At 49.2% G+C, this 24,933-nt stretch overlaps 1 protein-coding gene across 2 annotated transcripts; it reads right to left on the reverse strand.

The window, feature by feature from the left end:
* Positions 1 to 1,636: 1,636 nt before the first annotated feature.
* On the reverse strand, positions 1,637 to 23,907 carry PSTPIP2 (proline-serine-threonine phosphatase interacting protein 2). 2 transcript variants are annotated; one of them, XM_050987234.1, is made up of 15 exons: positions 23,793 to 23,907; positions 15,199 to 15,299; positions 13,493 to 13,570; positions 12,593 to 12,627; positions 11,064 to 11,170; positions 10,324 to 10,386; positions 9,389 to 9,487; positions 8,467 to 8,512; positions 7,984 to 8,063; positions 6,141 to 6,239; positions 5,531 to 5,627; positions 5,148 to 5,229; positions 4,420 to 4,454; positions 4,067 to 4,124; positions 1,637 to 3,550 (listed from the first exon to the last, which is right to left on the reverse strand). In XM_050987234.1, the coding sequence occupies exons 1-14, from the start codon at positions 23,823 to 23,825 to the stop codon at positions 4,075 to 4,077; spliced, it is 1,005 nt and encodes a 334-aa protein (XP_050843191.1). In that variant the 5' UTR covers positions 23,826 to 23,907; the 3' UTR covers positions 1,637 to 3,550; positions 4,067 to 4,074. The 2 variants fall into 2 exon arrangements, with proteins under 2 accessions (XP_050843191.1, XP_050843192.1); XM_050987235.1 differs by lacking the exon at positions 4,420 to 4,454.
* Between the last annotated feature and the right edge of the window lie 1,026 nt (positions 23,908 to 24,933).

The raw sequence follows: 24,933 nt of genomic DNA on the forward strand, positions 1-24,933 counted from the left end.
GGACACTCATGGGGACATACAGACACTCCATGGGGTCAGACGGACACTCATGGGGACACAGACACTCCATGGGGACGGACGGACACTCATAGGGACACAGACACTCCATGGGGCACACAGACATGCCATGGGGACACACAGACATTCCGTGGCAACACACAGACGCTCCGTGGGGATAGACACTCGGGGGGACAGATAGACACTCCATGGAGACACGCAGACAGTCCATAGGGACATTTAGATCATCCATGGGCACACACAGAGTGTCTATGGGGACACAGAAGCCATCCATGGGGTGACACTGAGCATCCATGGGGACATTTAGAATGTCTGTGGGGTTACGCACGCCATCCATCGGGACAGCATCCATGGGGTGACACAAAGTGTGCATGGGGACACACAATACATCCATAGGGACACACAGGCCATCCACGGGGACCCACAAGAGCGTTCATGGGGACACACAGGCCATCCACAGGGACTCACAAAGTGTCCATGGGCACACAGACCAGCCCTAGGTGAGTGGGGTCTGCTGTAGGGATGCAGAAACCAGTCCTAGGGACACACACATTATCCAGAGGGACTGACGGATGCTCCATGGATGACCAGGGCCCACTACAGCCCAGAGATCATCCACAGGGACATACAGGCCATCCATAGGGACAGACATAGGGACAAACAGACCTTCCACAGGGACAGACTGTCCAGAGGGACTCACAGAGTCCACAGTGAACCAGAGACTGCTATACAGACTCCAAGACTGTCCATAGGGTCGGCCCAAGCTCCTGCCACAGGGAGTGTGGGATGAGAAGCCAAGCACCCACTAGCGAGGATGGGGAGTGTAAGGTCACTTCTGTCTGCCCCCGGGCGTGAGACACCTCCAACACAGAAGGAAAGCTGGCTCAGCCCCAGACCAGGAACTGCTGTCCCCCAGAGCCCTGTCCTGGCACCCAGCCATCCTCAGGGAGCCATAGCTGGAGCAGGAGTGACTTCTCCCAAAGCCCAGGAGGATGAGCCCCCCCAGAGCTCAGTGGCACCATGCAGAACACATCACAGTCCCATTAATGGCCTTGAACAGGCACTGTTCTCTCCCTGGAATCTTGCAGCTAGGGCTTGAGAAGTCTTTATGTTACTAGTGTAACTGGGAATTTGGAGTATCTATGGGAAAGGTAAACTGGACGTGGGTGTAGGGGGACACCTTCCCAGCACCCTGATTTTGGGACTACTTCTGTGCTTTTAGTAAATGTGCAAGCCAAGTTTTAGCCTCACTGGGCACTTCTACATCCAGGAAAGCCAAACAGCATCTATTGTGCTCAATCAGTGGAAAAATCCCAGAAGATAAACCATTCAAGTTTTTGCAGAGCAAAAACTCCTCCAGGGCAAACAGCCCTGCATGGCTGCAGCTCCTGACTAATGATAAGCACTTCTCATGCCATTCTCTTTTGGGGTCTTTTCTCCCACTGCTCTGTTGGTATGGAGCAAGGACTAAAATACAGGCTGAGCAAGGATGTGATCTTGTAGGTTTCCATCCAGGAGAGACTAGGATGATTTGCATGGATCCCAAACCCGTCCCCAACACAAAGTGAACGTGACAACTTCAAAAAAGAACGCATATCCAGAACATGAGACTCAAAACTTATTTTTTAAAATATATATTTATAGAACTAAGATTACAGCAGGCCCCTTCAGAAGAGTATTTGCATCCTTGGTCTTTCAGAAATAAATAGGATAGCTGATTCCTTGCCATGTGCACTCTGCACAGCTCACTGTGAGGCAGCAGGGCGGATGTTGGAGCTCATTGTCATCTTCCCCACACAAATAAACCCAGTAAAAACCCAAGGACTGGTGGGGTGAGGCACATGCTGAAGCCACGCAGATTCAACTTGAAAAACATCATAAAAACAGCAAATCCTGTTGCTCCAGGTTAGTGACCTGGCACCAGGTTTAGACAGGTAAAGTGTATGTTTATCCCCATGTCCTGTGTCCCTGTATCCAGTGAAATAAGGCAGCAAGGAGCAGTGAAGCAGCACTGCACACAGGGACATCAGAGAGACCAGCAGCCCCGAGGCACGTAAGCTTCTGAATCAAAGCCAAATCATATCTATATATGTGGTAACAACAAGGGCAGGAACTTTCAGAAGTGGTCAGAAAAACAGGTTTCATGGCTCCACTAGTAGATAGGTTTGTTTCCAGTGCTGCATAGTCAGAAAAAGTCCAGAGTTTAGAGATTCACAGAAGTTAATTAAATCATAGAATCAGAGAATCCCAGGATGGTTTGGGTTGGAAGGGACCTTAAAGACCACCTAGTTCTGATGTCTTAGGATTTTAGCTTTTATATTTTTTATGTATTTGTAATCCTGCAATTCTTTAGTGTATAACCCTAAACTCCACATACAGTGTTAGCTACAGCTTTCCCATTTTGGTCAGACAAAACAATTCCTCTCCAGGCCTGGGAATCAAGGACCCCTTACTGTCTGAGGCCCTGAGAAACATGAACAGAAGTGAGCTGAGGGCAGCAAACCTGGGGTAAATGCCTTCATTACCTGAAGCTGTAATTGGAAGAGTAACCCCCAAAATGCAAAAAGACCAAACTTACAAAAATGTGAAAACCCATGATCTGCTGTCCTTTTTCTGGAGGTCTTTGTCTGCCCAAAATGTACCTGAAGGCCCTTCAATAAATATAACTTTTTATTATCTTAATTTAGTCTGGCCTCTGTTTTTAGGCAGTCCCAAAAAGGTATCAGTTCTAACTCCCTGCTCTGGGCAGGGACACCCTCCACTAGACCAGGTTGCTCCAAGTCCCATCCAGCCTGGTCTCCAGAGCTTACCAGGAGCAACCTGATAAACCTAAAAGCCCACAAGACCCTCATCACACAGGTGACTGGAAGAGTTGAATAAATTCCTTAGAACCTTCTTGGGACCTCCCTGCAGGTTGGATGTGACACTGCCCCTCCCTGGGTAGATGCAAAGCAGTTTCTACTTAAGCCTGGAGCACAGCTACAGCTAAGCCAGATATGTGGTGTAACTGCTGGTGCCCCTCTAAGTAAGATTTCTTAGAGATATGAGTAAAAATTTACCTAAATTACAAGCTTAATCCCCACTAATGAAAGACTTTAGGTACAGGCAAGAGCCTTTATGAACAGGCAAAACCTGAGATCTGAGGGGGATGCACATACCCTGGACACAAGCCAGCGTGCCCAAAACATCGTGCAGCACTCCTCTCAGCACATACAACTTCTTAGTTATACAGAGAGTGGGAGGCCCCAGACTTTCTAGATGGCTACACTTTAGAAGAACTTCAAACCAAAACCTTCTTCCGACACAGGTCACCCCTGTGTCCAGTCCTTTTCCTCCTCTGAGTGTGAAGATCCATCCAAGGAGTTTGCTAGGTTTTTAGTAAGCGCTTTCTGAATGTACAAATAATCATCAGAGTCCTCAAACATTCTCTTGAAAAGCAGAAGCACTTCAGCTCTGTGTGTCTGGGAATAACTGAAAACACCATCTCTGCCACGCTGGTCAGACCAACAGTGTCTTCTGCCTTCTGGAACACCTAGAGAACATGATCAGCAGTGTCTAAACACAGCTACAGCTCAGACAAATGATGGGAGGGCTGACAGGAGCATCACTTCCAATTAGTCCCCTCAAAATGTCATTCCTTAACCAATGGCCTTTCTTTATCCACTGTCCCTCCTCTGTGTACCTTCTCATATTCATCTCAATCCTTTCTTACAGAATGCCAGAATGGTTTGGGTTGGAATGAACCATCAGGACCAGCTAATTCCAACCCCTGCCATGGGCAGGGACACCTTCCACTATCCCAGATTGCTCCAAGCCTCATCCAACCTGGCCTGGAACACTTCCAGGGATGGGACAGTCACAGCGAGTCTGGGTAGCCTATGCCAGGGCATCACTACCCTCACAGGGATGAATTTCTCCCTTCTAGCTGATCTAAATCTACCCTCTTTTAGTATAAACCATTCCCCCTTGTCATATTACTATCTGCCCAGGTAAAAATTTCCTCCCCCTCTTTCTTTTAAGCCGTATTTCATCAAAAGTGGGTACTCACTGTGACTGCTAGAAATGTACCAAGCTGTAGCCATCAACTGTGGCATAATCAGGCTCCCCTGAAACAAAGAGCACAAAAAGTCCCCTCAGGTTTCCCATGAGAAATGCTTATTATGTGACTTAGAGCAGAAGCACCACACACTGGCCATCCATGTTAACAGGATGCAAGAGTGAATGAGGCTCAAGCTAGGCTGGGAGAGCTGGGGGTGTTCACTTGGAGAAGACAAGGCTCCAAGGAGATCTTAGAGTTCCTTCCAGTGCCTAAAGTGGGTTCAAGGGAGCTGAAAAGGGACTTTGGTCAAGGGCTGAAGTGCTAGCTCCCATGGCCAGAAAGCCCATGAAGCAGTAACTCACCTGGTGCACTGGTTGGAGTGGGCAGAGGTCCCCTCCTGCACACAAGGAAACAAACACAAAGCTGAGGATCTGCATGGCTAAGGGACTCCCTTTGCCCTGGTTCTGCAGCCCCCAGCTCCCCCCCAGAGCTGGTGGGAGGAAAGCAGGTTTGGCCAGCCTGGGCTTTATGGTGGCAAGTCACGGTGGGCTCACCACCCACAGCCCACTTGGCAAACACGGGAATTGAACCCGACACAGTGGGGAAGAGGAAAAAATAACTAGAAAACACTGACTTGGGGAAAAATTGACAAGTGAGCCTCAGGGCATGTCTCTGTACGTGCCTTTGCCCAGAGTGAGACATCAGGAAGCTGTAATTGGATATGACTCGTCTCTCAGTGTGGCAGCCAAAGTGGCAAATCATCCTTAGCGTGAGTCTTGGCCCCAGTCATCATCTTGCACCCGACACAAAAACCCTTCACCGTGTCCTCCCTGCCCAGCTTCTGTCCCACAAGAGTGAATCCAGGTCTGCAGTTCCTCCCTTCACCCACAAATGCTTTAAACTCTCCTCAGATCTCCTCCTGTGATCTGTCTTGCTGACATATCACATCCTGAGCCACGCAAGCAAATATTTTCCTCTAATACCCAGAAGTCCAGTTTCCATTAGACTGAAAGGAACAAAATATGCCTGTTTTGGGGGAGTGAGCATCACCTGCAGTAACAATTGCAGTTGTACATGTTACACACCTTACCTTGATATAGGCACAGGAGCTGGACTTCTTGCAGGAGTCACATTTCTCTGGGCATTATAGTAGTTTTCATAAACAACAGGAGCTAGGAAAAGTTGACAGTAGTAAAATACAAGCCTCTTACAGACATAAAATACTTGCTATATATACTTGCATTCAGCTGCTGTCTTTCCCTCTCAGAGAAAATGCCTGATAGGAAACTAAAAAAATTTGAGACTATGATCTCCAGGGGCTATCAAAAGTGGCAGAGACTAGTGTTTCAAGGCAGTGAATGAAATGCAAAATGAGTGTTTTCTGCACACAAAATGATGCTGACCAGAGCAGCCAGCTTCATGAGGAGTACAGAGCAGTCAGCACTACTTTCTGAGATTCTACCAAGCTCTTACCTGGAGCCAGACTTCCAGTTTTACGTAAATTTACGAAAAAATCAACATCCTTCTCAATGCTGCACATTTCTAAACTCTTGCGGATTTCCTCGTATTTCTGCAAAAGGGAAATAAAGTGCATTTGTATACATCAGGTCAAAAAAACAAGGCTTTTCCCCTTTTCCCCTTTGCTTACCACACACAGGGCAAAAGCCCACTACTCGCACAAGCTCCAGCGTCAGGGGAATCACAGAATCCCAGAATAGTTTGGATTGGAAAGGAAATTTGAAGCCCATCCCATTCCAGTCCCTTGCCATCAGCAAGGACACCTTCCACTAGATCATATTGCTCCAAGCCCTGTCCAACCTGGCCTGGGACATTTCCAGGGATCCAGCGACAACCACAGTTTCTCTGGGCAACCTGTGCCAGGGCCTCACCACCATCAGAAAAAGTGGAAATCCCAGAGAAAACCTCATTTTCAGGAGTTTTGGCCAATCCTTCTGCTCGCCCACTCACACTGGTGTCTGTGGTCATTCAAGGGCCAACTCGGATGTAACACAGCTTAGTGCACAGGGAAACAAACTGGGCTTTGCTCTCTACACAGAAAAATGAAGGTTTTGAGTTGAGGTACCTCATCATTCTGGACACAGCCCAGGGAGAGCTGGTTGACGTGGAGCCAGAGGGCATTACGGAAATAGTTGATCCGCTCGCACTCCTGAGTCTCAAAGAACTGAAACAACACAGACAGAACTGTCCATAACATCTTCAAAATGAGGGCAAATCTCTTTTGTCCTGATTGCTTCTCACCCCCATGTGCCACAACAAAGCTAACTGCCAGGAGCAGTTGGTGTTGGTCTTCTGCAGGAAGCAAGGAAGCCATGAGTCCTCTGGCTTGTCCAGAGCAGAAATCATCCCTCTGTGCATCCAGGTGATGTACTAGACTTGGAAAATCTGCAAGACTAATGTGGAGGGGACCACCCAGCACGTTTCTACCTCTGGGGAGACCAAGCCAGCTTCCTAAAGGCAGTACGGGCTCCCAAAGTATCCTGTGCTCCTGTGGTCCCAGCCCACTTCCCTTACCGAGATACCCTTAAATCCCAGAATAATTTAGATTGGAAAAGCCCTCTAAGATCATCAAATCCCACCATCACTCCTGCACTGCCAAGGCCACCACTTACACATTCCCCCAGGTGCCACATGGACATGGTTTTTTTTTTAATATTTCCATATTCCAGATATGGAGCAATAAAAAAAAAGGGACGTATGAAAACAGAAGTGTTTCTGTTTCTTTCCTCCCCAGCCCCTTTTCCAAGCAGGTTTAAACCCTTTTGAAATCTGCTGTCTGGTACACCTCAATTTCACATGTTTTTACACACTCCCATGAACATCCACACTTGTTACCACTTATGACCTTTGCAACACATGGAGAGGAAAACTTCCACATCATCCACGTGCAAAAATGAAACTGTTGCTTTCCACTCCCCACCACAGAATCATCAGGGCTGGAAAAGCTAAGAGCATTGAGTCCAACCACTAAGCCAGCACTGCCAAGCACCTCTAAACTGTGTCCCCATCCTCGAGGCTTCCAGAGAAGACACCAAAAGCACACCAGCACAGACACCCATGCACACCACACAAAACAGATAGAAAATTCAGTTCAAATGGGAAAACTGGAATAGCAGCCTGAAGAGAGGTAGCTTGGAAGGGATCAGCACTGCTGGGAATGGGAAAGCTGGATGCCAGCCTGAAGCAGATCTGGGACAAAATCTGTCTTTGCAACCCCTGTCCATCCCTTGGTCACAGATCACAGGCCAGCAGCAGAGCAGCTGCTCAGCTCTCTTGCTACCAGTCTGGAATTCCCCAGCGTGGGCTGGAAATCCCTGCTGGACCACTTCCCTGTAAGGCAGCCTGCTTCAGGCTGATACACCCTCTCAGAGGGGTTCCCACACTACTGCACGGTCTGTGAGACACCAGGTGAAGAGCTCTTGGCACAGTCTGCATGTAGAGATGGCTTCACCTGCATCCCCAGCCACCACCAGCCTCTGCTGAAAAGTCATGTCAAGTCTTCCAGAGTTTCAGACAGTCTTCTGAGCAACAGAGGTGTTGTTGAGGCTCCAGGACATACTGGCCTGGGGTTACTGAGTATACAGAGATGACCACAGCTGTTCAAGATGACAGCCATGCCACACATGCAAGCAAGCAGTGGGCAAAAATGTCACTGCCTTGACCCTGTCAATTTTTGAAGCTGGAGGAAAAAAATCATAAAATGAGAGCAGAACCCTTGAAGCAGTGGGGCCTTGAATCCAGAAGCCATGCTTGAGACACACACACACAAGGTTAGCTGCAATACATCCTGCTCCTTCACTGCCAGAGGAATACAAAACCAGGAAATCTGCACTGTCCCTGGGCCCTGCAGCCAGGATTGCAAACCCAGAGGACCACGCTGCCATGTGGAAGTGTTTAGGGGCATTCACCTCACAAGCTTTGATGTGCTCATTCTGCCACTCGTCCCGGATCTTCTCCATTGTGGTCACACTCTGCTGGTAACTCCTGTCTGTGAGACAAATCATATTTTGGCTGAAGGTGTCTCTGCCCATGGCAGTGGGGTTGGAATGAGATGACCTTTAAGGTCCCTTCCAACCCAAATCATTTTATGATTCTGTGATTCCATGATTAACATTCATTAAAATAATCCCTTCACTAGAAGGTAATTCTAGGGCTGGGAAAAAGGCTAAAAAGGGTGGGAGATCAGGGATAAAGCAGAAGGATATGGCTTAGGTGGGATCATGCAGGTTTCTCCAGGGACATTGCCCACTGCTGCTATCTTGGGAATGTGTTTCTGAGGAGCCATGCCTGACCCAAGAGCTGGAGCTCACCCACGAGCCACACCACAGGTTCACAACACCCTGCCTAGAAACACTCCCCTCACCCTCCCAACAGGGCATTTCCACACTCACCAGTGTCCTCCAGTGCTGATTTTGTCTGAGCCAGCTTCAGGAACAGCTGCCAAAAACAGGAGAGGCAAGGAAGGTGAAGAAGAGGCTGTGTGCATCACCAATGGCACTGCATCCCCACTGGGGAACACCACCAGCCTCCCCATCTCACCCCAAACCCAGAGCTGGAACAAGAGCCGTGGGGCATGAGAGCTGCAAGAAAAGACATCCCTTTCCCCCGCTACGCCATGGCCTGCTGGAAAGGATCAAAGCTCAACAAGAAAGTCTCACAGATATGTATGTGTAGCAGAAAGACTTTTAAATGTAGAATCTGAAGCAGGAATAGAGATGGAGGCAAGTTTTGATATAGAAGAAAAGAATTGCTGAGCCAGTCTTACTGGATAACCAAGGAGGCAAAGGGTGTGTTAGTTAGAAGGGGTTTTTATGACTTAGAGCAAAGGATAAACCCACCCCAAATAAGATGTTTTTACCAAGCAGGAAGATAGCACAGGCAAACAAGTCAGCAAATGTTGCAAGGAGAAAAAAAGTCTCAGATTTTCCACTGCAAGAAAACTGAAAAACAACTTCTAGCTTAAATTGTAATGTACTGACTTTTAGTGATTGGAGAATGGTAACATGAATATGGTAATTACAGTAGTTATGATAGGCTACAGATAAAAGTTAAGGTGTAGATTGGTTCTACTGCATTAATATGCTCATCAAAGAAAAGTATATAATGCATTGTAACCAAACCCAAAGGGTCTTCAGGCCTGCCTGCAGCTGGAGCTGACAGCTGTAGGCACAGGCTCTGTTGCCCACGACCCTGTACTGCTGTAACCTCTTGGATGAAATAAACTGCATTTTGAAGAGCTGCCTGGAGTCCTGCATCTCTCATTCAGGCTCTCAGAGTGGCCACCCGCTTGCCTGGGTGAATACCTGCCCCTACCTTCTCCTGCTGCTTCGGCGTGACCAGGTTGGCGTTGCGGTGCACAGCCTGTTCCGCCTCGTCCTTGTCCCGGCAGCGCTGCTCGTACAGACGCTTGGCCTAGGACAGACACCACACAGACACACGTTTGATGCAGACACACCGCGGGGAAAAGCTCAGCCTGCGAGGGAACAGGCTGCCTGCAGAGCAGGGAATGGCACAAAAGGTGCCCTGCAGCTTGGGAAAAGCCTTGCAAGGCAAGGATTGGGGTGAAAAGCTTCTGGCAATCAAGGGCATGTCCAAGGAAGGGCTGGGGAACAGGCAGGAGCACAAGTTTGATGAGAGGGAACTGGGAAAGGGGCTCAGCCTGGAGAAAAGAAGGCTCTGGGGGGACCCTGTGGCTCTGCACAACTCCTGACAGGAGAGGGCAGCCAGATGGGGGTTGGGCTCTGATCCCAGGGAACAAGAGACAAGAGGAGAGGAAGTGGCCTCAGGTTGCATTAGAGGAGGTTTAGAGTACATATTCACAGAAACTTCTTCACAGAAAGGGTTTTCATGCCCTGGAACAGGCTGCCCAGGGCATTGGTGCAGTCACCATCCATGGAAGTGCTCAAAAAAGATGTGGATATGGCACTTGGGGAGACGGGTTAGTGGTGAGCTTGGCAGTGCTGGGCAAATGGTTGGACCCAAGCATCTTAGAGGCTTTTCCAACCTGAATAATTCTCTGACTCTAAACTGTTTGTATCCAACCCTGCAAGGCTACCCCTGGCCATGTCTTTCTTTGGTGTGCTCTTCACTGTTTCTGAACACCCCCTGCACACCACTCACACAGGCACAGCAGAAGAGTCACAGCAGAGGAGGAAATGCCTCTCATTTAAGCCTGTCCCAGTGCTCTGTGTGTGTGTGTGGAGCAGCATTAACCCACATGGCAAGGAACAGCAGCACATTTGCTTTACCTCCATGGTCTTCTTGTACTGAAGATTCCTGTTTTTGTGAATGGCCTCCATTATCAGCTCTATCTGTGAAGACAACAGACCTGGGGTCAGCACATCACTAACCATCAAAGCTCCAGGTCACATTGGGTGGCTTACAAGAGAAGAGCCACAGACCACACTGAGATGTGTTTAAAGACCTTCATCCACCCAAATCATCTTCACAAAACGCAGCTTTTGTGCTTCTGCCTAAGCCTTGAATTGCAGGCAGCTGTAGCCTTTGTATATGCAAAGGAGCTCTACATACTAAATCCTAGTAATATACAGTACTGTATCATCTCCACAGACTCTGGCAAAACTGGGAAGCCCACTCCCCTCTGCTAGGTTCAAACCAGTCCCTGGTTCTAGCAGTTTTTCCTGGTTTTCCAGACAAAGGAATCTCAAGCCAGAAGAAGTTATAAGGTTTGGCCATTTTAGCAGCCCCTATGGAGATCATACAGCACTATAAACAAATACTTTTAAAACATTCCAATGCTGTGGCTGGCCCCAATACACATACAAAGAAGATGTGGAAGTGAGAAGAAGGAAGTTGGAGGTTACTACACAGTTCAGCACAGTTACAACACATAGGAAGGAGCTCAGTACTTCCCAGCAGCACAAGGCAGTGAGGGCGTTGCAGGGGCATGAGACAGCACCAGGATCAGCCCCTGGCTGGGGCAGGATCAACACCCTGCAGAAAGGCACATCTTCCCACTGTGCCCAACCTTTTTCCGATGCAGCTTTTGCTTTTCCCTGAAATCCTCCATCTTCTTTGCTTCCTCCCGAAGAGTTTGCGCCAGCTGGATGTGACCTTGTCCCACATTGTCTATCTCTGAAAACAGAAAACAAATTCAGTATTTATATATATATATATATTCCTGAAGAGACTGTTTCTCAAGTCAACTTAGAGCACACCACGTGTCCCCTTTCAGAAATGTGAAAAAGCTCCAGCTTGTTTGCAGCAGCCTCCAAGCAGGGCTCACCACGGTAAGGATCAGTCCTGCTGGGACCTGCTCCCTACTTTGAGAAAACTCTCCCCCTCACACAGGTAAATCTGGGCATGTTTCAACACATTGCACTGCCCTAGGCCAGCAGGCAGCAACCTGGAGCACACAAAAATGAAGACTAAAACAATCTCAGGCTCCTTTGGGTGAAGGTGAGTGGCCACACTGTGAAACACCCTCAGGATCCACCAAGGGAGCAGAGCCAAATGGCAGCTCCTGATTCAACCGCCAAAAGGGCTCCAAATCCACAGCTGTCAATTTTCAGCAGTGGTGAGGGCAGAGCCCTGTTAGGGAGGTCCACAGGGGCAGCAAAGAAACCTGGATCAGACAAGGGATGGACTGGGCACAGGACAGCAGAGTGCTCACCCTCCAGGTGCTGTATGATGGTACCATGGCAGGATGTGACACATGACAATGCATGGTGGCCAAAGCACCATCTTTCAGATGCTCCAGTTAGAATCACACAATCATTTAGGTTGGAAAAGCCCTCTTAAGATCCATAAGTTCAACCATTCCCCCAGCCCTGCCAAGGCCACCACTGACCCATGTCCCCAAGTGCCACATCCACACGGCTTTTAAATCCCTCTGGGGATGGGGACTCCACCACTGCCCTGGCCAGCTGTGCCACAGCTGGACAACTTTTTCCATGAGAAATTTTCCCTAATATCCAATCCAAACCTGTCCTGTCCCAGCCTGAGGCCGTTCCCTCTCCTTCCCTGGGAGCAGAGCTGGCTGTCCCCTCCTGTCAGGAGCTGTGCAGAGCCACAAGGTCCCCCCTGAGCCTCCTTTTCTCCAGACTCAGCCCTTTCCCAGCTCCCTCAGCCTCTCCTGGGGCTCCAGCCCCTTTCCAGCTCTGTTCCCTGCCCTGGACACGCTCCAGCCCCTCGGTGTCTCTGCTGTCCTGAGGGCCCAGAGCTGTCCCCAGGTTCAGGCAATAAGTTACAGTGTGTTTGTGAAGAGGACAAGCCTGTTCAACAAACTCCAGATAAGCTTCCTGTGCACAGCTTCCTATGCACAACACAAAGATGACCTCTGAGCTGCAGCCAGACATGAAAGCCCAAAATGATGTCTTGTAGGTCTCCTGTCCCACACATGTCCTGTCTCACTCTGTCCCAAGCCCCACATTCTGGGATGAGCCAGGCCAGCAGTACAGCCTTTGCCTGGCCTCAGCACTGCACAGCTTTAGAGATTTCTTCCCAAGCAGTTGCCTTCAGGCTTTAGTGTCCTGGCAAACACAAATAATTACTTACGTTGCTTGAAAACATCAAGGGATCTCTTCAGCGTGCTGAAAAACACAGGCAGGGCATTAAAAAAGGTGGAGAAGCACAGCCAGGCACAGGCACAGCAGAGCACCTCTACCAAAACAGAGCTCACTCAACAATGGCCAAAGAACTTAAGGAAAACTTATTTATCCTCTTAGTACCTCCAGCTTTTTCCCTCTCAGCAGGTACAACACACTTCACTTGGTTTGACACCTACTTTACATCTTTCTGAACACTGGATGCTGTTAAAAATTCAAAGGTTCACAACCAGTGCTTCTAGCAACCTCCTAAAACCATCATTTGGGACAATTCCAACATGGTGCATTTGCCAGTGGCTGGAAAAATAGCAAGCTTTTCTCCTATTAATATTGCACAGTAAAGATGGCAGAAACGTTTTAAGTGACACCTCAGTATGAAACTGTAAGTAAATGACTAGGGAATGCATAAAGTTGAGAAATAAAGGAGGAAGCAGAAGGCTTCCTCTGGGAAAGGATCACTTGGGAAATGGAGCAAGCCGTGGTGGCCACAGCATGCTGGGCTCTAAGGATGTGCATGGTTTGAGTCAAGGAAGTACCTGTACTTTCCTCTGGCTACAAAACCTGTCCGGAGGTAACCCAAGATCTCATGATCCCCAGCTTTCTGCTGACCAGCCCCCATCCCCCTGAGCATCTAACAGTGCTTTGGTTAATCTGTGGCTAAGGGGAACTTGGTGGGCTCCAGCTCAAAGCCAGTTAGAACCCAGCTGAGCACTGCTCATTCATGAGAATTATTTCAGCTCATTTCTGAATGTCTCAATCACGTTTCAATTATGTTTTGTCTCACAGCTTCCTTCCTTCTCTTCCTCCTTCACTGCTTCAGGGACACCCATAAAAGCAACTGTGAACTTACTTCAGCTCTGTCTGCCCACAGGGCTTCTTCTTCGACAAGTTAATGAGCTCCTTGCCATATTTTTCTTCTATAATTGCTCTGTTGAGGAAAGAGAGACATCAAAGAGAGAAATCATCAATTGGTTTGGGATGGAAGAGAAAACTGAAAGCTCATCCAGTTCTACCCTCTGCCATGGGCAAGGACACCTTCCACAAGCCCAGGGTGTTCCAAGCCCTGTCCAGCCTGGCCTTGAGCATTTCCAGGGATCCAGGGGCAGCCACAACTGCTCTGGACACTCTGTGCCAGAGAGGGTCCCACCACCTTCACAGCCAGGAATTCCTTCCCAATTCTTTCCCAATTCCTTCCCAATGTCCCATCCAGCCCTGCCCTCAATGTGTGGCAATAAGTACTCTCTGTACCTGGCACTACTCCTTAGGGAGAGCATCTGAAAAAGACCAAATCTCATCAGGTGACATCAATAACATCTTTGAGAGACCACATTATCTCCCCCTCTTGGAAGAAAGTAAGGAGGAAAAGAGCTCCTGTGTTGATGTGTAAGAATTACCAGCTCTTTGCAGCTGCTTTGAAATCACTACAGGGCTGGACAACCAGGGCTGGAATTGCTAGGTCAAATGTAGTTCTCTCCATGTGGCCAGCAGAAAGGAACAAGAACTGCTAGAGGCTGCCATTAGAACATCTACTGAATTAAACAAATAACTTTCTAAAATGCCTTATCTACTAACACAGATGGAGACCCCTGTGTGGTTGATTTCTGGAGTCTGGCAATGAAATTCACCTACCTTAACTCTACAAACTCCAGAAGCTAATAGGGAAATTGAAAAAAAACTTATTATAGATTGATTTTTTAATATACCTAGCAACATTCCCATGAACTTTGTTTGAGACAAAACATCCAGCAGGCACATTTTCCATATCTGGAACTGTGTAACAGCCATGCTGGACAACGGGGTCAAGTCCAGAGAGTGGCAAATCCAGGCCCAGCCTCTGATCTCCTCCAGACACTTCAGTGGCAACCTGCACCTCCTTCAAGGCCAAAGAGGGCACAAGGTGTAGAGGAGGCTTTTGGCTCTCTGCATTGTCACTGATGAGTGAGACTTGGTTCTCAGGGTCCACTTCCTCATGTGGAAGGTCCAAATCTTCCTGAAATGTGGGATTACAGCCTGAACAGATGTAGGTGCATTAGGCACTTTTAAGTGCAGCTCTCCTCCTGTTCATGCCCATTTTGTTTGTTCCAGGATGCTCTGCACTGAGTTGTGCAGTCAGAGTTTGGTTTTCCAGCTGTCATTACCAAAATGACATTAATTCAATGTAGAGTGTTCTACAACGCTCTCCATATTTAGCCCCAGCTAACCAGGTGACCCATAAAGGCAAAATACATGGCCAGATCACCACCAGCCACAGAACCTCTGCTTATGTCATCTCCTCTGATTAATAATGGCAGTACCTAACCCTACCACTTCTTAAAACTGAATCTGTGGGGTGTTCATAATGCACAGAGACAAGGACAGGACAAAGCCATGGCTCTCCTGGGCCAAGATCTTCTAACCTGATCTTCTGCAAGGGAAACAGCAAGGTGAACTTCATGGGACAGTCTTTTAACATCAGTTAAACATGGCAGAAATCAAACTGGGAATACCAGGAGAAGGAGCAGTGCCACAGCACCACTCCCAGGCTCAGCACAGCCCACTGTCAGAGGCAGCCCCTACCTTTCCTTCAGAAAGTCTTCAAACTCTTTGCAGTTCTTCCTGCCATCATTCAGATGCTGAATGATGCTGTCGTAGCCAACTGTGCTGGTCAGGTCCGTGCTCTGAAAACACAGGAACAGGAGTCATGTCCCTGCCACTGCAATCCATGGCCACTGCCACCTCCTGAGGCATTTGCACAGGCCACGGCTCAGTGGGAGCAACCATGCAAGTTCCTCTTTATGAAATAAAATATTGTATTTCAGGGGTGGGAGAAACTCCAGAATGAGAACAACGGTGGCAATTTGAGACAAGGCACATCTATGCCACCCACACTTGCCGTAGATTCTGAAGGGTCACTGTCTTCCAAATTATTCCTTTAAAACATATATTGCACGGATGCATGTAGAAAAAAGGAAAGAAAAAAAAAGGAAAGGAAAGAAAAAGGGAAAGAAAAGAAAAAGAAAAAGAAAAGGAAAAAGAAAAGAAAAGAAAAAGCAAAAGAAAAAGAAAAAGAAAAAAGAAAAAGAAAAAGAAAAAGAAAAAGAAACAAAAAAAGAAAAAAGAAAAAGAAAAAGAAAAAGAAAAGAAAGAAGAAAAAGAAAGAAAAAAAAGATGAAAAAGAAAAGAAAAAGAAAAGAAAAAGAAAAAGAAAACGAAAAAGAAAAGAAAAAGAGAAAAGAAAGAAAAAGAAAAAGAAAAGAAAAAGAAAAAGAAAAAGAAAAAAACAAGAAGAAAAGAAAAAATAAGAAAAGAAAAAGAAAAGAAAAAGAAAAGAAAAAGAAAAGAAAAAGAAAACGAAAAAAAAACTACAAGAAAAAGAAAAGAAAGAAAAAGAAAAGAAAAAAGAACCACTAAACAAAAAGACAACGAAAAAACAAGCCATACACATATCAGAACCCCACAAAACAACCCCCCATCACCCTTACACAGCAACCAAACCCGACCCCGCAATAGACCAACGACCAGAAACCGCAGACAAAATAGAAACCCGACCACGAAAAGCCACCGCCCCACCCCAAACTCAACAGAACCAAAGCCACATCCCAAGAAAAGCACAGAACGAAAAAGAACATCCAATACACGACAATACCAAAGAAAAGAAAAACTGAAAAAAAAACAAAAAAAAGCAATAACAGAAAAAATAACAGATACAAAGAAAAAGAAAAGATACAAGAAAAGAAAAAGATGAAAAACAAACAGAAAAGAAAAGCAACAGAAAAAGAAAAAGAAAAGAACAAACAGCAAAAAGACAAGAAAGAAAAGCCATGCAACAATGATGTAGCTGCCTTACTCTACCCCATTCTTTCCCCATTTCTATGCATGGCTGCAGAAAAGGGTGCAATAGTAGGAGCAGGTATGGAACTCAGCAACAGGAAACAAAAGCCACGGAAGGTTATCAAGAAACCTGAAGAGGATTGTGGCAGGATGGAGAGATTCAGGAAATGGTTCAAAGCCAGGACGAGAGTATGCGGAGATCTGGCATAACAGTGCAGGCAGCACTGAGGGGATTTCTCAGAATTTATTCCTGGTGCAACAAAGGAGAAGGAACAGGGCTGGTATCTGTGATAAAGGAACAGTTTAATTAAGTGGAATTCCCTGTTCAAGTACTTGACTGTCAGTGACCAGAAAGCAAGAAGTGAAGGGGAGATGTGGTAGCGTGGGACTGGTATCCACGGGTATCCCAGACCAGCTTTGCATGGGAAGACAGGACTGTGGAGCAGGACCTAAGCGGAAACCAAACTCCCTTTACAAAGTGCAAATGTCCCTCCAAAATGAGGTTGGTACTGATAAACCCTCAACCAGCTCTCAGGTTGCTCCACATCTTCACTAACCGGGTCTGCGGAAAGGAAACACTGCACCGGAGTCAGGTTTCATCATCACATTTGCAAAACATAGGATCAGCCTCTCTTGAATTCCTGTCCCCACTTTCAAAGGAAACAAAAGGGATGCAAAGCACAGCTGCTGGCCACTGCAAGCCCAGGCAGGAGGGAGCGTCAGAGCCCCATCGCTGCACGTCCAGGGGCACCCAGAGGCTTCTGCATCCTGCTCTGCTGCCTGGCGCTCTTGGGCTCGCTGTGCCAGCCAGAAGGGTCAAGGGGAAAATTGGGAGTACCCACCAGTAATGTGCACTAGGCTCCTTGTTTTATCACTCTTCTCCTACAGTAGAAGGATTTAATTCCAGCATGTGTGTGTTTCCTAAGCACCCAAGGCAGGACCAGACCTCAGGGTGCAAGGTGTTAGTGTTACATGAAACACAGAATCACAAAATCAATTGTTTAAGTTGGAAAAACTCTCTGAGATCATTGAGTCTACACGTTCCCCAGCTCTGCCAAACCATTCACCTACCCATGTCCCTGACTGCCACATTCATGTGGCTTTTAAATTCCTCGAGGTGAGTTTTCCATGGAAGGAACTCCCAGCCCAGATGGAGCTGGGCAGGGTTGAATGGCCAAATCAGGCTTTGCAGAAACCTTCTGGGCAGGTTTGGCACAGAAAGACTCAAAAGGACCAGCATGACTGGGGGTGTTCAGCGTGGAAGAGGCTCCAGGGAGAGCTCAGACCCCTGTCCAGTGCCCACAGAGGCTCCAGGAGAGCTCCAGAGGGACTGGGGACAAGGCATAGGGGGACACAGGGAATGGCTTCCCAGCACACAGGGAATGGCTTCCACTGCCAGGGGGCAGGGACAGATGGGATATAGGGAAGGAATTGCTGGATGTGAAGATGGTAAGGCTCTGACCCAGGGTGCCCAGAGTAGCTGTGGCTGCCCCTGGATCCCTGGGAGTGTTCAAGGCCAGGCTGGATGGGGCTTGGAGCAGCCTGGGATAATGGAAGGTGTCCCTGCCCATGGCAGGGGATGGAATGAGATGGTCCTGAGGGTCCTTTTCAACCCAAACCACTCTGGGATTCTGTGACTGCAAAGGCAGGGCTGGCAACAGCAAAGGAAGAGGAAGTGCAGCATGGCAAGCACAGAGCAGATTCAAAACCATAATAAACTAACCCAAAGGCAAGTACAAAAGATTGGGAGCTGCACCAAGCCCTGCCCAAACAGAGCATGAGGATCTCTCCTGCATACATCTGTCCTGGTCCTCCCTGCTGGGCACAGCTCTGATCCCACGTGCTATTTAGAGGACAGCCCATGGAAACTGCAAACAGATGATTTCAAGGTGACAAAGCAGCACCTGATGTTTCCCAAGCTCACAGGACATGCAAAACCCCCCCACCCTTCCTGATCTGCTGCCTGGATTTGCACCCAATGGACTCAGTAACCAGAAGGAATTTGTGTGCTGCTTGTGATGTTTTGGGGTTTGGTTACACTTTCAGCCAAAAGCACGGCTAAAATGCTCTGCTGGGGATGGGAAAGCACGTCATGATCCTGTCTGAGTCACAGCAAGCTGCTGAGCCTGACGCTTCCATCTCCTAACCCAATTTACACGGAAAACCCCTGCAGACACACACCCTGTGAAGAAAATTACAGTGGAGAAATGTTTCAATTAGGAAAGTCCTCTAAGACCCCTAAGTCCAACCCCAACATTGCCCACCCCACCACTGACCCATGTCCCGAAGTGCCACATCCACACGGCTTTTAAATCCCTCTGGGGATGGGGACTCCACCACTGCCCTGGCCAGCCTGTTTCTAGGATTAATAACTCTTGCAATGAAGAAAATTTCCCTAATATCCTATCCAAACATGCCTTTACACAGCCTGAGGCCGTTTCCCTCTGCTCCTGTCCCCTGGGAGCAGAGTCCAAACCCCCCCCCCCCCCCGCCCCGGCTGTCCCCTCCTGCCAGGAGCTGTGCAGAGCCACAAGGTCCCCCCTGAGCCTCCTTTTCTCCAGGCTCAGCCCCTTCCCAGCTCCCTCAGCCTCTCCTGGGGCTCCAGCCCCTTCCCAGCTCCGTTCCCTGCCCTGGACACGCTCCAGCCCCTCGGTGTCTCTGCTGTCCTGAGGGCCCAGAGCTGTCCCCAGCACTGGAGGTGCCTCAGCAGGGCCAGCACAGGGACAGGCACTGCCCTGGGGCTGTGTCTCAGCCTGGCTGGGACAGCCCAGGGCCATTGGCCTCTTGTCCCCCTGGGCACCCTGGGATCGTGTCCAGGCCCTGGCACCAGCACCCCCAGGGCCTTTCCCAAAGGGCCCTTTCCAGCTCCTCTGCCCAGCCTGGAGCTGCAGGGGTTGGGTGACCCAAGTGCAAGATCTGACCCTTGTGCCTGTCCAGACCCCTCTGCAGAGCCTTCCTGCCCTCCATCTGTCTGTCCCAACCTTCCCAAACCGAAAGGTTTTGGGCACTGCACATGTTCATGGACCATCTCCTCAAAGATCTATATTTATTCCAAGATCTCGGTATGTTTCCTCAGCCTTGAGTGCTTAGAGAAATGCACCAGAAGCTGGTGACTATTTTAGTAGTTGGAAACTGTGCAACTGTGCAAGGCTGTGCTGTCCTTGCTCAGCCAGTGCAGCCTCAAAATCGCTCAGTGTCCTGCAGAAGTTACTGAGACAAAGAGAAGTGCTTCATGCTGGTGCCTGCAGGCGAGGAGAGGCTTTGCAGAAACCTTCTGCAAAGGCTGCACAAGACTGCAGCTCCTCCCCACTCCACAACCAGGAGGATACAACAAGACAGACAAAACTCACTGCAGGGAGAAAAAGGCTGCAAATCCACCCACCTGGGACCAGCATCCTGCAAAAAGCAGCTTTTTGATTACTAATTTCCCATTTGAAGTTTCCTTCCCCTACACCAGCAGCTTCCCTGCTCGTCCCAGAGACACCAAAAGCAATGGACTGTTCCTCCTTGAAGCAATTTCTTCTTCCCACAAATCCCACCTTGTTCCTTAGAAACAATGACCTGGGTATTTCACAACGCTGCTGCTAAGTTCCACCAAGCCAGTGCCCATTTAGAGAAGGGCAAGCAGGGGGAAGGGGAAGTGAAACAGCCACCATCAGTCAGCAGCCAGGGAATAAACCCAGGAACCCAGGGTTCATCCCCCCAGCCATGGGTTGTTTTAGCAGCATTGCTAAAAACGCTCCAGGCAGCAGAGCTCTGCCTCATTGAAGGCAAAATGACCAAAATGTCATTCTCCAAGCTGCAACCTGTTTAGTCCACAGATCCGAATTAGAGTGGTTCTTAGCATTATTGCCATTTCTATTCTTACCATACGGTTTTACAACACCAAAGCACGCTGATGAGACCCAAAGCTGTTGGGTTACCCAAAACATGTGCAAGAACAGACTTGTGGAAAACAAGGCATGTACTAAGAAAGTGAAAAAAAGTGAAAGAAAAGACCTCACATAGTGAAAGAAGAAGAGCCGATTGCAAAAACTGATGAAAACAAAATGTCAGTCTTGCCCAACTTGTGGCAATCACTACAGGCAGGACAAGGACAAACAAACGCGAGCTTTGGGGTATTTTTGTTTTTGCATAGCTCACTCACAGGCCTGTGGGAGTGAGTGACAAGGGAGTCAGAGCATGCAGGGCAAAAAATGTTCATCTTCAGGCATGTCTGCACTTCCGTCCCTGAGCAAGCAGGAGCTGCAGTGCGGTGCCAGGGAGCAAACATCTTTATTCAAGGAAATTCATCATCTTGTATTGAGACCCGGAGGCCTGAGCAAACTTCACTGCAGAGAGCCAAGTGGGCCTGTGCTTTCCCAACAGAGCACAATAGGAATATCACACCATCAGCTCCAGCAGGGAACAGAAGCCAGTGCGGAAGCAGACATAGCACCTACCGAAGGAACCAGAACTGCTGGGGTTTAAAACTATATCAGTCCCCAGGTGAGGCTGGAAGCACAGCCCTGCTATTCCAACAGAGCAAAGGGTGGGCTGCAGCTTAGCCTCCAATCACAGAATCCAAGAATGGTTGAGGTTGGCAGGGATCTTAAACCTCATCCCATTCCACCCCCTGCCATGGGCAGGGACACCTTCCACTGTCCCAGGTTGCTCCAAGCCCATCCAATCTGGCCTGGGACACTTCCAGGGATCCAGAGGCAGCCACAGCTACTCTGGGCACCCTGTGCCAGGACCTCACTACCCTCACCCTTACCATCCTATCCCCACAAAGAAATTTGGAGGTTATCAATCACAATCAGTCATATTTCAAAGCTGGAAGATCCAATACCAAAACTTGCCTAGGTTTTAAGAGTTTGTACATTTTTTAGACTTTGTCCCATCAGTTGGAGCACACTTCCCCTGGAGCACTCCCATAGTCTTCTCCTTCTCATCAGGCTGTCCTAATCACCAAAACTCTTGCTCCCACAAGAATATCATACATTTTCCCCAGTATTTAGGGATTCTGATGAGCCATCATCACCACTAAAGAACAATGTGTGGCAGCATCTGCCACCTGCCCAGGATTGTGCAGCAATGGCCCTCTTGGTCTCACCCTGTCTGACAAGTAAAGAAGCTACAGAAGGCAAACGTTGTGCCCACCAAGCTCTTTGTAATGATAGGACAAGGAATTATGGTTTTAAACAAGAAGATGGGAGATTCATATTAAATACAGGGAGGGAATTGTTTGGATTGTTTATGACTGAGGGTATTAAAACACCAGCAGAGGTTCCCTACACAAGCTGTGGGTACACCATCCCTGGAAGCATTCCAGGCCAGGCTGGACAGGGCATAGAGCAACCTGGTCTCACGGAAGGTGTCCCTGACCATAGCAGGGTGGGGGACTAGATGGTTTGTAAGGTCTTTCCCAACCCAAACTGCTCAATGCTTCTATGATTCTAAGAAATCACTTGCTTCAGCAAAGACTTCTTCTATTTTTTGCCTTGCGCAAAGCAATCTAAGAGGAAAATTGCAGGAGGAAGTGCTTGCCCACTCACAGCACACAGCAGCAGGTGGAAGCTGGATGTGCAGCCCTCCACACTTCATTTGGTTTTTTCCCTTCCTATCCTTATTCACCCCTCCTCCCCAGCCTTCACAGCTGATGCACAGTCATCAGTACGTGGTGTGGCAGCTGCCTGGGGTGGTACCTGCCTTTTCCATGGGCCCAATGACCGCAGAAGGGCCTCAGTCTCTCCACTGAGTCACATCCATCATGCTCCCAGCCAACCTCAGTCAGGGGGCTTGGAGCACACAGGCTTCAGAAAAGACAAAACCCAGGAAAAATGCCTGGCAGCACCAGTGGTTTGGGGCTCGACAAGAACCAGGGATTATCCAGAAAACAGCCGTGTGCACAGAAGTGTGCACAGAAGTGTGCACTCAAGCAGGGGTGAGTGCCCCACGCAACACCCCAGATCCTCCTTGTCTTGGGAGCTGAAGGCTGCTCCTGTCCTGGTGTTTTCTCCCACTGAGCCCCCTCCTCCAAGATCCTCCTTCAAAAAGCACCACACCACTGGGGGAGAGGAACAAAGCGGGCAGAAACAGCCGAAGTCAGCCCTGCGGTGAGGAGCTCCTCTTCAATCCCATGTGCCACTGAGGTACAACAAACCCTGCCTGCTCAGCCTTTCTGTCATCACACTGGTTCCTCCAGCACCCTCAAAACCTCCCCTCTGCACGTCTGCAGAGCAAAGGGAGCGCTGTGGAAAACTTCTGTGTAACAAATAGCTGGGAAGCAGCTGCCAGATGCAAAGTTGGCTTTATTCTCCACAACAGGCTTGACACCTGTGTGGGATTTACGTGTTTGACAACGCTATGCCAGTTAACTCGTTAATGATGCTGGGCGAGGCTCTGCACTGATTCCACAACACTCTGGAGCCCCAAACCTGGTGCCACCTCTTCCTGGGGCCTCTGCTTCTCTCCCACATGCTACAAGATGGGAGATGCTTCCAGGCAGCATCTGGGAAACCCCAAGCAGCACCATTCACAGATGAAGATTTTCATCCCCAAAAGACCAAATTTGGTAATTTCCTTCCTGGTCACCAATACCTAGAATGAAGGTCCACCACAAGAGGAAGTGAGTAGCCACACAGTTTTAGCTTTGCAGCATATATGTGGGTTTTCTGCACTTCTCCTTTTATAAAAGCATAATTCAGACCGAAAAGAATAAATTGTGGTTTTTCCTGAACTGTGGGTTTTCCTCCATGGCTCAACAGCTGGCAGCAGCACCACACCAAGTGACCTGCTCCTAGTCCAGGATTAGCTCCACAAGAGAACACTTTTCATCATGGTGTCTTCAAGTAGTTCACCACTGCCAAATTAATGGCATCAAACCCTTCAGCCTGGCACTGACTTCCTCCAGCAAGGCAGCAGCCACTTGCTGGGATTATTTTGGCTGAATGGAGCAAGCTGTAAAGGCACAGCTCTCAAGACATGCATGGTGGGCAGTGCCTGCTGGGGATCACATAATCTCAGAATGGTTTGGGTTGGAAAGGGACCTTAAAGCACATTTTATTTCATCCCCTGCCAGGGGCAGGGACACCTTCCACTATCCAAGGGTACCCAAAGCCCCGTCCAGCCTGGCCTTAGCCACTTCCAGGGATCCAGGGGCAGCCACAGCTTCTCTGGACAACCTGTGCCAGTGTTCTATCGACCGAGAGCATTCAGCAAAGTCACCCCACGACCACGATCGTCGGCTCTGGAGCCAACTCTAACCAGAGAGCAGTGATCCCTCCACTTCCAGCTGCGTCCCCCGGCTCCGGCTGACTCTGCCCCTGCTGTCCCGGTTCCGCCGTGCTCCCACTCACCCAGAAGTTGTCCCTGAACCGCGCCTCCCGCATCCTGCTGCCGCCGCCGCCGCCGCGCTCCGCCGTTCCCTGCCCGGCCCGGCCCGCCCCGCGGAGTCTCCTCCCACGCACGGGTGCTCCCGCCCCGGGATGCCCGCGGGTCGAGGAGCGGGACGTGCTGCGGCAGGCGGGCGGGACCGGCGCGCCGTGGGACAAACCCACCCGTGCCGGCCGATGCCGCTGAGCCGCGCGGTGCCCAAAGGACAGAGGGAGCGGAGCCGGAGCAGGTCGGCCGGCGGCTGCACAGCCGTGCCCACGCCACTTGCAGTACCCTGCCCGCCCGGCTCGGGCCTTCAGGAATACTTTGGGAAGGTTTCATGGAATCATAGAATAGCTTAAGTCGCAAAAAGCCCTCTAAGGTCATCGAGTCCAACCATTCGCCCAGCACTACCAAGCCCACCCATGTCCCACACATCCATACGCACAGGACTTTTTAATGCAAGGATGAGGAGTTCACTACTGCCCTGGGAGGCCTGTGCTAGGGCAGGAAAACTCCCCAGGTCAAGAAACGTTCCTAATATCCAATCTAAACCTATCCTGGCACAGCTGCAGGCTGTTGCCTGTCCTGTCCCTATTCCTTGGCAGCACAGCCCGACCCCCTGGCTGTCCCCTCCTGCCAGGAGTTGTGCAAAGCCACAAAGTCCCCCCTGAGCCTCCTTTACTCCAGGCTCAGCCCCTTTCCCAGCCGCTCCTGAACACACACAACCCTCCTTCACCACACACATCCCGTATCACACACAGTTTATTAGGGGTCATTGCCTGACACAAGGCACTCCATGAGGGACCTCTGAGCAATGCTTGGAAAATATGAAAGCAAAGATGGGACACTCTGTACTGAAATGCCTCAATCACGCACACCACACTCAATTGCTTTTGCTTGAACACAGGGACAGCTAAAATCTCCACTTGTGTCAAAAAAAGCATTTTCAACTTACTGAAATAAGTCTGCTCAATTGTAACCTGAGGCTGCTTTAGGCAGACTAACCCTGCACATAGCCTCTAGACACAAGAGAACACAAACTGTCACCATGAATTTGCACCACCAAGCACCTAAATGTGCTCTAAGAGAGCAGGGGAGGACTCTGGACATGGGCACAGAGTA

Source organism: Serinus canaria, chromosome Z, assembly GCF_022539315.1.
Source record: "Serinus canaria isolate serCan28SL12 chromosome Z, serCan2020, whole genome shotgun sequence".
Classification (NCBI taxonomy): domain Eukaryota; kingdom Metazoa; phylum Chordata; class Aves; order Passeriformes; family Fringillidae; genus Serinus; species Serinus canaria.

Coding starts and splice junctions, on each gene's coding strand:
- PSTPIP2 (XM_050987234.1), bottom strand. CDS start 23,825: ATGCGGGAGGCGCGGTTCAGGGACAACTTCTGG. Junction 11,171..12,592: donor CCTTGATGTTTTCAAGCAAC/GTAAGTAATTAT, acceptor TTCTGTTTTCAG/AGATAGACAATGTGGGACAA. Junction 4,125..4,419: donor CACTCCAACCAGTGCACCAG/GTGAGTTACTGC, acceptor TCTTTGTTTCAG/GGGAGCCTGATTATGCCACA.